The following is a 14,963-nucleotide window of genomic DNA, read 5'->3' on the forward strand; positions in this document are numbered from 1 at the left end:
TGGTCTCTGAGCACAGGTCCTTTTCTACTGGTTTCAAAAGAACGAGCCAGTTAGAGGCACTGAAGAAAAAGGCATTTCACCTTACGTTAAAACAGTTTCTTACTCTTTTGAGGATTGCAGGAGTGCACGCCAGCGTTTAAGGAACATTATTACAGTTCTGTCCGCTGGGTGCAGAGACACAAATGAGGTCTGGCTAGTTTTTGGATGCGGGTTATAAAAGTACTACAGGGGTTATAATATAGTTGATTTGTTTGTGTATTTTTTTTTTTTCAATAGAAAATTACCTGTAATATTCATAGATCTCTTTGTATAGGTTTTTAATTCATGCTTAAATAGCTTTATAAATTTCAAACACATCTTTAAAGTGATGTGTTTAATGTGGCAATATTTAGCTGAAGTGCAGTAAACATGAGAAAAACAGAAGCCAAGGCAAACACCATGTATATGTATGTATAATTTAATCAGGGCTTGTCAATAAGACCAAGACCAGGGATTCTTGTCATGGGCTGTGTTGTATTACTTGGTAATCTTCTATTAAGTGAATTTTTGTCATTCAGCTTTCAGCAACATCTTTTTGCAAGTATTTGCTTACTGGGTAATTTAGCACTGCTAGCTTGATCACTTATGTTAATGAGTGATAGTATAAAGTGTTTCATAAATGAGTATTTCTGCTAAATTATTGTGTGTTGTTTTTTATTTTTTAATTTTTATTTTTTAATGGATTTATTTGAATTTATGTTTTGAATGAGCTTGGGGATGTATTCATCTAGGACGAGGGGTCACGAGTGCTCATTGCTCGGCTATAGAGGCCCTTGAGTTTTATTTATTTAATTTTTCTGCTTTTAAAGCTTCTTCAGGAAGCTCTTCTGCCATTTTCTGTTACCTTCTCAAACTCCTTCCCCGTCTTCTTCTCATACACTCTGCAGCTCTGTCCTATTCACGTCATATTTTTGCAGCGTTGAGTACCTCTGTAACACCCCCACATCCGCATCTGTCTTCTGTCCCCATTCATTCCAAAAACTTTTTTTAACCTCTCTTCCTTGTTAACTCTACCTCTTACTCTTTCTTAGATCTAACAAACCAGCCCACCCCCTCTCCTCTCACTTCGCTTATCACTCGCTCTGTCTGAGTCTCCTTCTCTTGTTGCACCCACCACCCCCACCCCTACAACCCCTTTTCTCAAGACAAGATTGATTGGCTAATCTAGCTGTTTACCCACAATGCCTACTAGCACTGAAGAGAAGAGGGCAGTGTTGATGGTATAAAGACACAACCAAGAGACAATTGAGGTATTTGAAAATGGAGTTCAGTGAACATACCAAATGGATAGAGAAGGAAATTAAAGATAGCTGCTTTTGTTATTATTTTAAATAGAGCAACTGTAATTTCCAACTATGTGTAAATCAATAACACTATAAAAAAAAAAAAAACTACAGGAAATTTGAAAACAGCATGTATTTAAAGTTATAGTATATCTGTACTGGTGTGTGTTTTGGTGCTTTTCAGCACTTTCTGATGCCTTGGAGGACAGTAGCAGCGTAATAATATTTGTACCATTTCCTTTAATGCCATAAAGTGTTTAAACCTAATGAAGCATTAGTGACAGAAAGCAGCTCTTTGTTATACAGCAATTTCTCCTGAAAAAAATCCATTAAAACCAGCTGACGACATGCAGTATATTAAACAACCTGCAATATGTTTTCACTGTGAATAGTTTAAGGAGAAAGCCTCTTAGATGCAATTGAATAAAAAACCCAAACTATTCTGCCAAATTGCTGCCTGCTGTGTAACTGCTGCTTTCTTCCTCTTTTGACCACATTAAACAGAAATCTCTCTAAATTCCTGAAATTTCATATAAGTCGCATTACCACAGTGATTTTTTTAAAAATGTCTATAATCCTGTTAAAACAGTATTTGTATGTATGTACAAATTCCTCTATTAAAAGCAAAGAGACATAAAACACAAGCATGTTTTATTTCAATCTATATTTTTGTCACTGGCTGACTCCAGATCAGCTAAATGGAGAACTTTATGCTTTTTGCATTGCAGAATAAAGTATGTAAGAGAGAAAGAAGTGTGTTTTTATATATATATATTAGTTATTTATTACTGTATTACTTAGAATACTAGTAATAATACTAAAACATCCATAATAATTTCAGTTCTTCCTTCTCCTTGATTTGAATCTATACTGTTATTCACTGCTGTTCTCATTCCACCCATAGTCTTGTCTTTTGGACGCTCTGCCATCTCTCTGGAGCGTTGGCTAAGTGGATGTTGTGTCTGCAGCATGTATTAGTGCTGTCATCCGGTGTGTGCGCACAAGTCCGCCTGTCTGGTTCAGTACTGCTACCTTGGCAGCAGCGTTTGGGGAAGTGCGTGTGTGTTTAGCGTGCACGTTGTGCCAGTTTTGAGGACCAGCTGGGTTTTCAGAGACTGTGTGTGTGCACGCGTGTTTGTCAGACGTGACGGTGAGAGGAGCAGCCATATCCTGTTGCTCCAGAGTGAAACATACTGTTTGGTCTGGGCAAATTAGCCAGATCACCACAGTCAGCTATTTTTTTTCCCCCCTCCCATCTCCATATACTCTGTCTCGCATCCTCACTCCTTTGCCTTTCTACCCCCCCCCCCCCCCCCCCCCCTCTCTCTCCCTTACTCTGTTCGCTAAGGACAGCAGGTCAAGGAGACAGTGATGAGGTACATATCAGTGTGAACCAGAATGTAGATTAGTACCTCTCCAGGCAGGGACACACATAAATACAGACACAAGCACACACATACAGGTGCATCTGCTGTCTCTTCCTACCTCACGCCCTTCTTTCCATCCAGTGTTTATATCTCTGTCTTTATCCCTGTGAAAGGTATCAGGCGGAGGTCAATAATGTGTTGAGCACTATTGATCTGTCCGGTAGGTCCTATGGGTGAGAGTGGGGAGAGGGAAATGGAGAGGGAAGGATCAATGCTATTTTGTATAGGCTATCTACATACTGTACTATACGAGCCAATCAGAATCATTAGTGTCTTGTTCTTTGATAGATTATTCATCAACACCATGAGTTTGTGCTGAAAAGGAAAAGCAGTCTCAACTCTGGATTAAGGTGTCAGAGCTTGAAATATTTTGCCACCCTGGTAGCGAGGCAGAGGGTGGAATACGTCTGAGTTCATCCTGATTTCCACAGGCTAAACTACTTAAACTCATCTCACTCCAACCAGGAGGAAACTGCTTCAATAAAGTGAGGTCATTGAAGAGTTTGGTACAGTCAGCTTACTGAAAGCTGCCTCAAGTGTAAAATTATTTTCATGGAACGAACAAATGCACGTCAAAGGTTTTACAGAGCCCAAGAGACCGTCTTCACTCTTTGCTTGGTAACTAATGACTTCATATGTTAGAAAATTGAATCAATAGGATTGAATGAATATTATTATTGTTGCTGGTATGTGAGTGGGAGGTATTTTTGCCTCACTGGATAGTGTATAATCCAGAAATAACAGGAAAAGATGAAGGGTGACTTGTCACAGAAATCATCATCCAGGCTCAAATCAGAAAAGGTGTGATAAGAGTACAAACATCAGTCTATTAAGAAGACTTTTTTTGGCCTTTTGTCCAAGTGTGCAATAGAGAGAAACAGGAAGCATGGGAAGACAGTCGGATGATATGAACCAAGGCTCTCTGACTGTCAGTGTACCCAATTAATGCTTCGTTTGAGGTGTCTGTCAGAGTCTTAATAAACTGTGGATGTACTCATCAGAGAGTGGGCTACAGGCGGGCCCACTCTCTGAATGATTCAAATTTATCTTCAGTATATTTTGCTAGCTGTAAATATATTTAGTGCGAATAATGGAGATTTGAATTTCTGAGTAGAATATCATGAATAGAATGGAAACACCTGTGTGGCAATCATAGCCTGTACAGGTTAGGGTGATAAATGTTACTGAAGCCTTTCTTGTTTAATAGTTAAAGAAAGATCAACACTATGTGACTATGTAAGTCCAGAGGTCGCTACGCTCTCCTGCCAAGTTGTGAACGAGTATGGAGTGGCTGAGAAATGAAAACCCTAAAAAGGTAAAGATGTTGGTGGAAGGAAAGAATACATAATGTAAGTTTAACGCTAATAATTGAATACTTTTCATTAGGAAAGTGTAAATCCATTATTTTTCAATGTTGATACTTGTGCTGTTGTTTCAGCTGCGACCCTTTGTCAGCTCAGTATGTTGTAAACATAAAACCCAATTGAATTGAATGGATGAGCTCCATAAGCCATAGTCCACCTGTTGTCACCAAAATCGTACACACAAAATCATAATTCATGAAGGTGCACCCAGTTGAATTTGAGTTTTTAAAAGATAATGTTGTGTTTTTGTTTTTTTTTCTTTATATAGCTCAGGTACAGATCAGGTCTCTGGCCCAGATTCCGTGTTGTTGATAGCCAGGTAACATAAAAAAACTCACCTGATATTGTTTTTGAGCAGATGCTGCACCAGGATGCTTTGACACAGTGTTTGTGCAGCGCTCCGCGGAAGGCCATTAAAATATAGTTTACAGTTTAAACAGTGTAAATATTCCCAGGCATTTGAAAATGCGTCCCGTGGGTTTTGTTGAACTTTTCTGCCGGCTTCTATAAAAGAGACACATTCTTCTTTCTGCTGCATGTCAGACATTAAAGAGTTTGTGTTGCCACCAGGTGCTTCTTTCATGCACTCCTTATTTTGTAGACTTTTCCATGCTTCTGCCTGGAAATGAATAATTCAACTCAACTCCACGTTGCTATTATATCAGCTAATTAGTGCAGTACTAATATCTGCTGTGGATTATTATGTCTTCTTGAACTTGCTTCTTTTCATAAGTTTACACACTTGTCGCCCCTGTACACACATGTTCTTTGTGAATTAGCATTTAACGTTTACCTTCACAAATGTCAACCCATTCCTGGAGATCTGATTTGTTGTAAATCACGTTATTGTGATAAAATGCAATGGGGGCAGGATTTTCTGACTGTCTTCCACTTCAGAGGTAGAAATGGAGAGGTGGATATAAACACTACTGTACGTGCCACTACAAACACACAGGAAAAAAGGCACTGCTGGATTCTTTTGTATTTCCCCAGGCCAGTTGATTTTAATAAAGTCCAACTGCATATTAAATCTACCTTCATTTTTGCTCGTGGCAACCGCGCTCAGTCTACACGCTTTCAGTCTGCATTCATTTTCAATCAGCAAATTAGGGAATGTGTGAGGAGATAACTGGCCATTAATAGTCCATAAAAATAATGTGACTGAGTGATTGATTGTGAGCAGAAACCATTTTTGGTGCATGTTCTTTGTTTTTCTCCCTTCGTGTTTTGTTTTTTTTCTTTCTTCTTTTTATCTCCTTCTGTCTCACTCTTGTATCTTCTAACTCACTCTCCAATCTCACTCTCCTGCATCTTCTTATTCTCTCTCTCTCTCTCTCTCTCTGTCTCCGTGCTCCTGGAGCGGGGGATGCCAGGGGGACAGAGTGCAGATAGGACCTGTCTCCATAGCAACAGCTTCTGCAAGCTGCTGACACCCTACTGGGGGGACTGAGGGGAGGAGAGGTTGTGGATGGGGAGGGATAGTACAAGGGTTGGGGCACAGGGATATGTGTGTGCCGTATGTGTGTTTGTGCATGTGTGTGCACCAGTGCCAAGACAAATGAGTGTGGGGGTCACGAATAGGAGGAAAGATGGCGAGAAAAGTGTTCGGAAGAAAAAGAGGAAGGATGGAGAAGGAGAGAAAGAGGCAGCCTACCCTGCTTCTTCCCCAGGGACTCGGTGGCCTGCTCATGTTCACTAGCAGAATTAGCATAAAGATGGGGGGAGGTGTGTGTGCGTGCGTTTGTGATATTTCAGTTTGTGTGCTTTGGTTTCAGATGGGAGAAGGAGGACGGCAAGCGTGTTTGTGTACATCTGTGTAACTGGTGGTATGTGTTGTCCATGCATGCAGCGTGTGTCATATGGATATAGTGTGTTTGTCAGTTGTGCGTGCTGGAGGATCTGTAGATGTGCAAAAGTGTGTGTCTGTGTATTTGTTAGAGCAACTCCCTCCCCTGGGTCTTAAACCCCCTCTCTGTTCTGTCCTGTAGCCTGCGGTTCTCCCCTGTCTGCTTTTCTGTACTGAAGGGCTGCACTTTATGAGGCTGTGATGCAAGCCTTTGTGTGTCTGTGCGATTCCGCGTTCATGTGGTTGCGTGCACATGTGTTTGTTCCGGCTTGCTTATGTAAGCACTCTGAACATGCGTCTCCTTCTATGTGTGTTGACAAGAATACAGTTATATCATATTTAACTCCCGGGCTGAATCATTCTGCCCCCCTTTTCCTATTCTAGATTCTAATTTTATTCTCCCATATTGTTTGACTGACGTAAAGGGGACTGGAGACAGTACTGGTGTTACATCTGATTTGTTTTAGTTGAGTGGTATGCTTTCTGTGTTTGTCCTTAAGATAACAATAACATAATTGCTCACTGATTTTATAAATTTCTATTAAGCGAGAAATGTAGCATTTGTAATTAAACATCCTTAGATTTGTAGAGTAAATGGAGTACTATTAAAGACACTGTGTTTATCCTATAGGGAATGTTAGCCCAAAAATCTAATGGACAATTGCTTTGGAGTTAAATGTTATTCAGAAAAACTGAAGAAGAGAAAAAAAAAGATTCAGTGGCCTTCTAACAAAACAGTCTTTAAGTGTCTCAAATATCTTGATTGCTTCATTTTCTAAAAATTAGCAAGAACTCTGTAAGATCAACCTATTTGCAGAAGACTTGTTACTATATTTAACCTCTGTCAGTACTCATTAGATACTTATGAAAGCTTGTAATGAAGATAAGTTTTGAGTAATTTAATTGTTTACAATAAATTAATGTAAGTTGGTTTGGTGCTGAACTGTATTTCATAACCATTTTTTTTTATATGTAGCTCATGAAACATGAGATGACACTTGTCTCTGTTGTGATCTGACCAGGAAGTAATCACTATACTTCAAATCGATCAAAATGTTTCTTAAGACATGAAATATGAAGATTTTTCCTGAATTCATTAAAATTAGTTGAATTTTGAAATAAATTAAATGTAACAAATTGTGTAGTTTGTGTCAGATTCTTAAACTGGATCCAAATATGCCATTACTGACACTTGGCTTCTTTGTAATGAGAAAGGACCTGTGGAATAGTCGTTGAGAACTTCAAAAAACAAATTGGCAAAATTTTTCAACTTTACTAGCTGACCTATGGAGCATCTGTTAGGATGTTGAAATGCAGTTTCAGGGTGATTAGTTCCATATGAGTACATTCAAGCTACAAACTCCTACATATGCGGTGTTCCTAGATCGCTTTGCAAATCAGCTGCACGTTATTATAGAGTCAGTGTTGTTTTCATTTATCTCCAAGAAATGAAAAGGAAGGAGTTTGCTAATATTAGCCGTTATATTTCTGTTGTTTGTGACAGAGAAAAGCTTTTTAATGAAAGAAGCATAAAAGTATGTACTCATTATCACCGGTGCAAATAAATAACTGCTGTGTTGGTCAGGACATTATTCCTGGGTGTATGATAGAATAGATCAGAGTACAGGCACAGGTCTCTTTACAGCTTTGTGTCACTGACATTTTATGATTGTTCCTCTTCTGAAGTGTTTGAATATTTTTGCAATGTTTCTCCCTGAAGTCTTTCTTTTCATTGCTGGCCTTGCCTAAAGAAAGAGATGGGGGGGGGTTAATACATCTCTCTTCTATCTAACATTTAAACTTTAAATGGAGTTGTTTTTTTTTGGGGGGGGGGGGCAAATGCAGGTGCAGCCACTGCTCCCTGTTGTCGTTTGTTGGCCAATGCGGCATCATGCACATATACATTAGGGTAGAGCAGTGAAGGATGCATGTACACGTTGAACACCATATCGAATTCATCTGTTTGTGTTTTCCAGAGCGCAGCGGCAGCGCCAAGCCCAGTGATGGGCAACATGCCACCCAATGATGCCATGCCAGGTGGTCCCATGCCCCCAGGCTTCTTCCAGGTATGACCCCACTCTTGTGTCATCACCAAACCCACTTCTCATTTTACCCCATCTGCCATTCATTCATTTCTGACTTCCCCAAAACAAATAATCTATATTTAGTCTACTCTTTGACTTCCTTGTCCGATGTTCACTTATTTCTGTAGAGCAATAAACTAGCAATTTCTTATTTTATTGTTAGCACATTTTATAGTAGTTGCACTAAACATGGACATTTCCCAGTTGAGAAATTATTCAGGTTTCTTTTTAAATTTTCATTCATGTTATTATTCTGACAGTAATTACAGTCTTCTCTGTACAGAAGCTGACTTTTATTTTATGAAAACTTTTTTTAAGTAGCAAATAAAAGCAGCCTTGTTTGCACCTTAATTACTGAGCAATATTTGATTAGCCCAGTTGGTGGTTTATTTACACAAGAAGACAGGAACATTTTCTTAACCTAAAGTTTATCTAAAGAAAAAGGCATGGCTTTGCTGCTAATTGAAAATATCTGTTATATTTATAGACGGTAAAAGGAGGGTTTTCCTCAGTTATTAGACTTCTTAAGATACTGATCAGATACCCGTTTTTTTGTTTTGTTTTTTAAGCCTTTAATTTGACTTCCGATATCAGTCAGGTTCTACTAATTAAGACTTTCACAGTAAAATCTATATGGAGTTTAATCAGATGACAGCATAGTTGCAGTTTGGGTAGCAGGGTTTTTTTTTTTTTTTTGGTGTTTTTTTTTTTTTTCCCTCCACATTTTTCCAAATACTGTTTATTCCACTCTAGATATTTACACCCACCAGAGCCTCTGAAGCTCATACTGTTCATTCATCTGTGGCTCTGCGCTCGCTGGGCTGCTGTTCAGCCGATTTGTGATTCAGCCATCCCGTATTCATCCTCTCTCCACTCCTCCATCTCCATCTCGTCTGTCTCTGACCTGTCCCGGGTCTGTGAAGGGAAAGGTTTTAGTGTGGGAGATGGCTGTCTGAAGAGTGACGAGAACGAGACATGCAAACGCGCACACAGTATACAAACACGTGCAAGCATGCGAGCACACATTCACAAACAAAAACACTGTGAGGCAGTGGTGTGATGGACAGCACTGGCATTTGGCAGGAGGCACGATAAGGTGATGGCGAAGAGTAGGAGCGAAAAAGCGAGTGACACATTAAGGGAGAGGGAAGGATGGAGAGGAAGAGGGGTGAGTGGAGGAGTAAGAAGAGAGGGAAATGTGAAAGATCAGTGCCACCAGGATTGTGGCCCACTGTTTGTTTCTGTGGCTACGTCCCACCCTATTGTTTGCTGGCTGAGAGTGAGGGTGGTGGTGCTGATGGTGGTGGGGGGGCTAGTGAGAGTATGACTGTGAATAAGCAAGGGAAAGGGTAGGGGGGAGGGGGGGTGACGAGACATGCATGGAAGTGCTATTTATAACATTGGTGGAGGAGTAAGATTGGACGATGGCTTGTGTGTCTGTGTTTGTGTGCACATTGTGTTCAAGCGACCTTACTGTAACAGAAAGCTTCGGTTGTTCACTGCAAATGTGGCTCACGCAGGCAGAGCGTTGTTTGAAATCCTGTTAAGAACGTCAGGCTCGACACCTAAACAATACCTCCTCTGATATTTGACTTTTAAAAAATGCTAAACTCTTGCTTTCACCATATCTTTTTTTTTTTTTTTTTCAGCTAAAGCAGTCACAAATTTAAATGCTCTTAACATACAACACAAGCAGCTATGCAGAAATCTGTCAAGGACATACGAGATCCAAGCAGCGGCTGCTGATGACTTTCATAACCAGTCGATATGTTTTTCTTGTTTTTGAGTTGTTATTTTGTCTACAGTATGTCAGATAAGACATGACAGCTTCAAGATATGACTTAAGTTTACGAGCAAGAGTTCAAAATAAAAACAAACAGTTAAAATTTCCATCATTCTGCAAAAAGACAGCAAATCTTCGCAGCTGAGACGTTTGACATTTTTGTGTTTAAAAATAATTCGCTAATAGATTATAATAGTTGTTGGTTGTTCAAATTTTCTTCTGAGATGCTGACCTCATATTAATTGGGTCAAGTGGTTTCTTTTCTTTTTTTATTACAAAGTTTCAAGGTTTTTTTCTCTCTCCATGAATTGCATTCATTAAGAGCTTTTTATCAAGGCTGCCCTTCTGACAGATCTGCTGCCCCAGACAGATATTGGTCCGTACAATAAAGTAGACCCCATCTAATCTTGTTGTTGTTTGTTGTTAATTAGTACACCTATTTCTTACTCAAGCAAGCAGTTGGTCTGTTGTCTGTCCAGCAAACACAAGCAGTTGTATGGAATTGATGTCTGTCTCTATGCATTTGAAGAAAAAAAGAAGCGACTTTTGGTAGTCAGTTGTACAAAGCGATTGGCTCAGATTCTGTTGGTCAGCTGATTTCTTCATTTCATCTGAAAAATTATAATATTGAACTGACTGTTTAGCACTTATGGACATTTTTTAAATTTAACCGTTACATTTTAAAGCACTAGAAGTAGTTAGGACGCACGCAGGTGCGCGCCCCCCCCCCCCGCTTGATTAAGTAAGGTCTGGAGTTGAATGTGCATTTGGTAGCTGCTCACTGGGACTTTCAGCATGAGGTCCAAAGAGATTTCGATGCAAAAAAACATAACAAAGATGGTGGAAACTTTAGGAGTGGTCTAATCAACAATATGGTGCATTCTTAAAAAGAAGGAATGCGCTGGAGAGCTTAGCAACATCAAAAGGCCTGTAAGCCCACACCACATCTAACTTCTGCTAAAATGATGGGAAGCATATGGAGAAGAAAAGGAAACTCTTACGATCTTAAGCATGCCACATCATCCGTCAAACATGGTCGAGGCAATGGTATGGACATATATGGCTGCCAGTGGAATGAGGTCACTTGTGTTTATTGCTGATGTGATTGCTGATAGCAGTAGCAGGATGAGTTGTGAAGTGTACATGGCTATAGCCCCTGCACCGAGGCAGCCTGCTGCTAAACTGGCCAGATGGCTCTTCACAGTGGGACTCTAAAATGACCCAAAATGTACAACGGAAGTAACACAAGAGCTTCCTAATCAAAGAAATGTAATGTTGCTAAATGGTTGGGTCAGTCACCGGACATCAACCCAACCCAGCATGTTTCTCATTTAGTGACGACAACTGAAGGCAGACTGACCCACAAACAAGCAGCGACTTAATGAGGCTGCAGTAAAAGGCTGGCAAAGCATTTCATGGGTGGAAACCTAACCTTTGGTCATGTCAATGCATTTGAGACTTTAGGCAGTCATTGACTGCAAGAGTTTTGTGTATCAGGTATTTAAAATCGTGCCGTTTGGTATGATTTTTTTTTTTTTTTGAGAGTTTGTGTAGTTACTTTTGAGCCTAACTACAGTTTTTTTTTCTTTCTTTTTTTTAAACAATTGCAATAATTTATTTCGACCGTAGTATTTTTGCTGAACTCCCTAGGATTATGCCAAAAGTCTACACTGAATTGCTTTGTTTTAGATCTATTATTGGGTGTGTGCAGAGATAAATTCACAAAAAATGTTGTCACTGTCCAAATACTACCAGACTCACTGAGGTAATCGGTGTGCTGTCTTTGTGTGTGTCCGGCTGCCTAGGAGGGATACATGGAAAATTCCATTTACCATTAAATCAGCCAGCTTTTGTTTTCTTCGGACAACTGGAAAAGGAAAAAAACCAAAGCACTGAAAGCACTAACAGTGATGGAGCAGAAACAAGACTGTTGCATAATGACTTCTTTATTAGAGGCCGTTAACCGCGTGTCTCTGGGTGAGAAGTGGGCAATAACAATGCAGTGTTTTAGACCAGCAGAGGGGTCCCTCACAGGATCACGCGTTTTACTTTGAAGTAGGCTGACGATAAGCAGGGAAAAACTTCCAACCTGTTCTTGTTTTTGCCAGTATCATCTTTCTGGTTTGAAGTTACCTCTTGTGCCTGTCCTGCTGCTGCCTGTCCTGTTGCAGTGAGCCTTGGGCAATACTGCCCCCATGTGGATTTAGCGAATACATTTAATCCTCCAACAAGAAGGACCAAAGTATCAGAGAGATGGCTATGCTTTAAGATTTCTGTCAGCTTGTTTGAACTCAAACTCACATTGAAACTATTCCTCTATGACTTTTCATTTTATGGGTTTTTAAGGAGTAACTCTCAACTCCACGTTAAGATGCAGCTTTTCCCACTTTTGTGCTTCCTTCTACCTCAAATTAAAGACTCCCCACTGACACCCCCCCCCCCCCCCTTCCCAACCCTCCCCATCATCTTCCTCTCATAACTTTGATTGGGTAATTCCTCCAGGTGTAAACCCACATTTTGCCCCTCCCCTTTCTGATATCGCTCTTCTTTCTTAAAGGGACCACCCGGCTCTCAGCAGTCCCCCCATGCACAGCCCCCCCCACACAACCCCAGCAACCCCATGATGGGACCCCATGGCCAGGTAAGAAGCAAATGCTTTCTCTCAAGCACCCCTCTTTTTTTCCATTCCCTCTAAATCTCCCCTCTACCCCTCACCCACACACTACCTCTTTCTTCCCATTCACTGCTCACACACCTTCTTCTTCTTCTCCCACCCTTGAGCCCTGTGAGCTCCAGTTTTGTTCAGGGTAACTCCCCGTAGATGTCGGGCCCCCTTTTTATGAAAGCCGAGCTTCCAGAGGCAGCAACGCAAGCTCCTCTTCAAGGCCCAGAATCAGCTGTCCCCGTGTGGGATGAATAATTCACTCCTTGCCCCTCCCCTGGAGCAGCTTGTGGGGGGTTGCACACTTATCTTCTCCGTCACTCTTAGCACACACACATGCTCATACCTCTCCCCTCCCCCCTGCTTACTTGTTTTAACACCTTATAAATAAAACAGGGGACAGGCATTATAAACGTCACATATACGTACAAAACACATGGGTATGCTGATGCACGTAGAACAACCAGAGGCTTGGGTTGCTACAGCCTGCCAGTTGACAAACACATATCCAGTCTTTAAAAACTTCAATCCTCAGTCATTCAGCAGTTATCCAGAACAGTAGCTACAGATGCCACTCTGGAGGTAAAGCTAGCCTTTACCCATTAACTGCGGCAGCTCAGCTCTTCATTCTTGTGGTTTCTGGTTTCCGTCTTATGTGCGAGAGAGTGTGGACACGCTTCCGCTAAGGTTTTGAACGGTGTTGTTGGCCTGAGGTGTCTCTAACTACGCCAGGCAGACCACAGGCCGAATCAGCTTACACCACAGTGAGAGCACGCGGGCTGTGCAGGGAGCTGTGTAAGCGCTGCCGTTAAGCACACACAAATGTGCATGCTGTTAGTATAAGCGGGAGATTTGAAAAATCAGAAAATAGGCTCTTATGCCAGTGTATTTTGTTGGTTTCCAAGTTACTAAGTTGATGAATCTGCACTTTTTTTCACTGCCATCTCTCATTCTCCAACACCACTGCGTTCATCTGTGTCCTCACCATCACCCCTGTTTGAGTGCGTTTGAATCTATCAATAATAGAAACTGTGTTTTCTCTGTGTCCTCCTTTGCCCTATAATTTCCACCCTCCTTTCCCTCTGTTTTTCTTTCTTCCCCTGTTCCTTACTGCAGCCTTTCATGTCACCGCGGTATCCAGGTGGACCGCGCCCCTCACTCCGAATGCCAAATCAGGTACTGAGCAGCATTTTGAATTGTGTTTATCTATTTTTTTATTTTTTTTATTTTTTAAACACCACTGAGAATCTGTGATGCCAACATATGCCAGTGTGTTGATCAATTTTCTCTTTTCTCAGCCTCCTGGTGGTATCCCAGGATCTCAGCCTCTCCTGCCAAACAGTTTGGACCCAACAAGACCGCAAGGTAAGGCCGGTCGTAGTTACAGGTCAGAGCAGATGATGGGTCTGTAACTGAAGTTTTAGTTTGGATTTTCTTGAATCTACTTTAAAAGTGGTGATATTTTAAAATACCTTAAAAGATTTGGTCGGTAATCAAGAAGTTAAAAAAACAAACAAAACTCTGCATTGTCTTCATACTAGGGCTTTGGGGGATTTTGTATACATTCAGATTGTGTGACTATTTCTTCCTGAATAGATTGAATATGTGGGGGTGTGTCTGGCTCAGGAAGGGGTCTGTGCTGATTTTAACTGCAGATTATAGCTTCAGAGGCCCGAGTGTTGCTACCAGAGGGCTTAGAAGGAACCATTCTAAGTGGCTATGGCATTTCTTAATTCCTGTGTTGCTTTCAGTGTGTGACTCTGGGGGTCTTTTCTTGCAGGTCATCCTAACATGGGTGGACCAATGAGAATGAACCCTCCCAGAGGAATGGCCATGGGCCCACAGGTATGACAAATCGGCTGCGCAGAGGGCACGAAACTCTGATGGGAGTTAGTTTCTACATCTAGTAATTGCAATAGTGAATGAGACAGCTGTGCACTTAGGCTTGCTTTTAATGGTTATATAACTGTATGGAAGCGCCTCTTACAGGGTGAAATGTAACTTTTCTTGAATTTGTTGCTATAATTGTCATTACTCACTTATGGTGAAGACTTTTGTCTTTTGTTATCTGCCTTTGACAGTCCAGTCATGTTTTGTGTATGATGTGTGAATATAAAACAAAACACTGAAACCTGTGCACTCAACAAAATCAAATCTTTTTAAAGTTCTTGTAACTTTGCTTCGAAGCTCTAACTGTGTGTTGGATTTTTTTTTTAAACATCTTGTCTCTTAGAATTATGGAGGTATGAGGCCTCCTCCCAACTCAATGGGTGGTCCAATGCCAGGAATGAACATGTAAGTCCCATTTGCTTCATCTTCAACATACTGCTGTTCATTCGCAAGTAGTTTTAGTAGCAAGCAGAATCCAAAAAAAGGACATCAGTTAAATGTTCTTCATTAATTCCGAGGAGCTGTTGGAAAAAGGTGTCCAGAGTTTATCCTTGGATCTAGTAAACTTATATAACTCTCATATTT

The 14,963-nt window shown here is 40.8% G+C and overlaps 1 protein-coding gene across 3 annotated transcripts in view; it reads left to right on the top strand.

Annotated features, from left to right (window-relative positions):
- LOC308389230 (single-stranded DNA-binding protein 3) overlaps positions 1 to 14,963 on the top strand; it is a 39,357-nt gene that overhangs the window by 16,706 nt on the left and 7,688 nt on the right. For all 3 annotated transcript variants that reach the window (XM_080870462.1, XM_080870461.1, XM_080870460.1), the window contains exons 5-10: positions 7,936 to 8,025; positions 12,384 to 12,467; positions 13,605 to 13,664; positions 13,787 to 13,853; positions 14,269 to 14,333; positions 14,722 to 14,783. In XM_080870462.1, coding sequence (XP_080726588.1) covers positions 7,936 to 8,025; positions 12,384 to 12,467; positions 13,605 to 13,664; positions 13,787 to 13,853; positions 14,269 to 14,333; positions 14,722 to 14,783 — 428 coding nt within the window. The remainder of the gene's footprint in view (positions 1 to 7,935; positions 8,026 to 12,383; positions 12,468 to 13,604; positions 13,665 to 13,786; positions 13,854 to 14,268; positions 14,334 to 14,721; positions 14,784 to 14,963) is intronic.

The sequence above is a fragment of the Rhamphochromis sp. 'chilingali' genome (assembly GCF_963969265.1).
Source record: "Rhamphochromis sp. 'chilingali' genome assembly, chromosome: 21".
Classification (NCBI taxonomy): Eukaryota; Metazoa; Chordata; class Actinopteri; order Cichliformes; family Cichlidae; genus Rhamphochromis; species Rhamphochromis sp. 'chilingali'.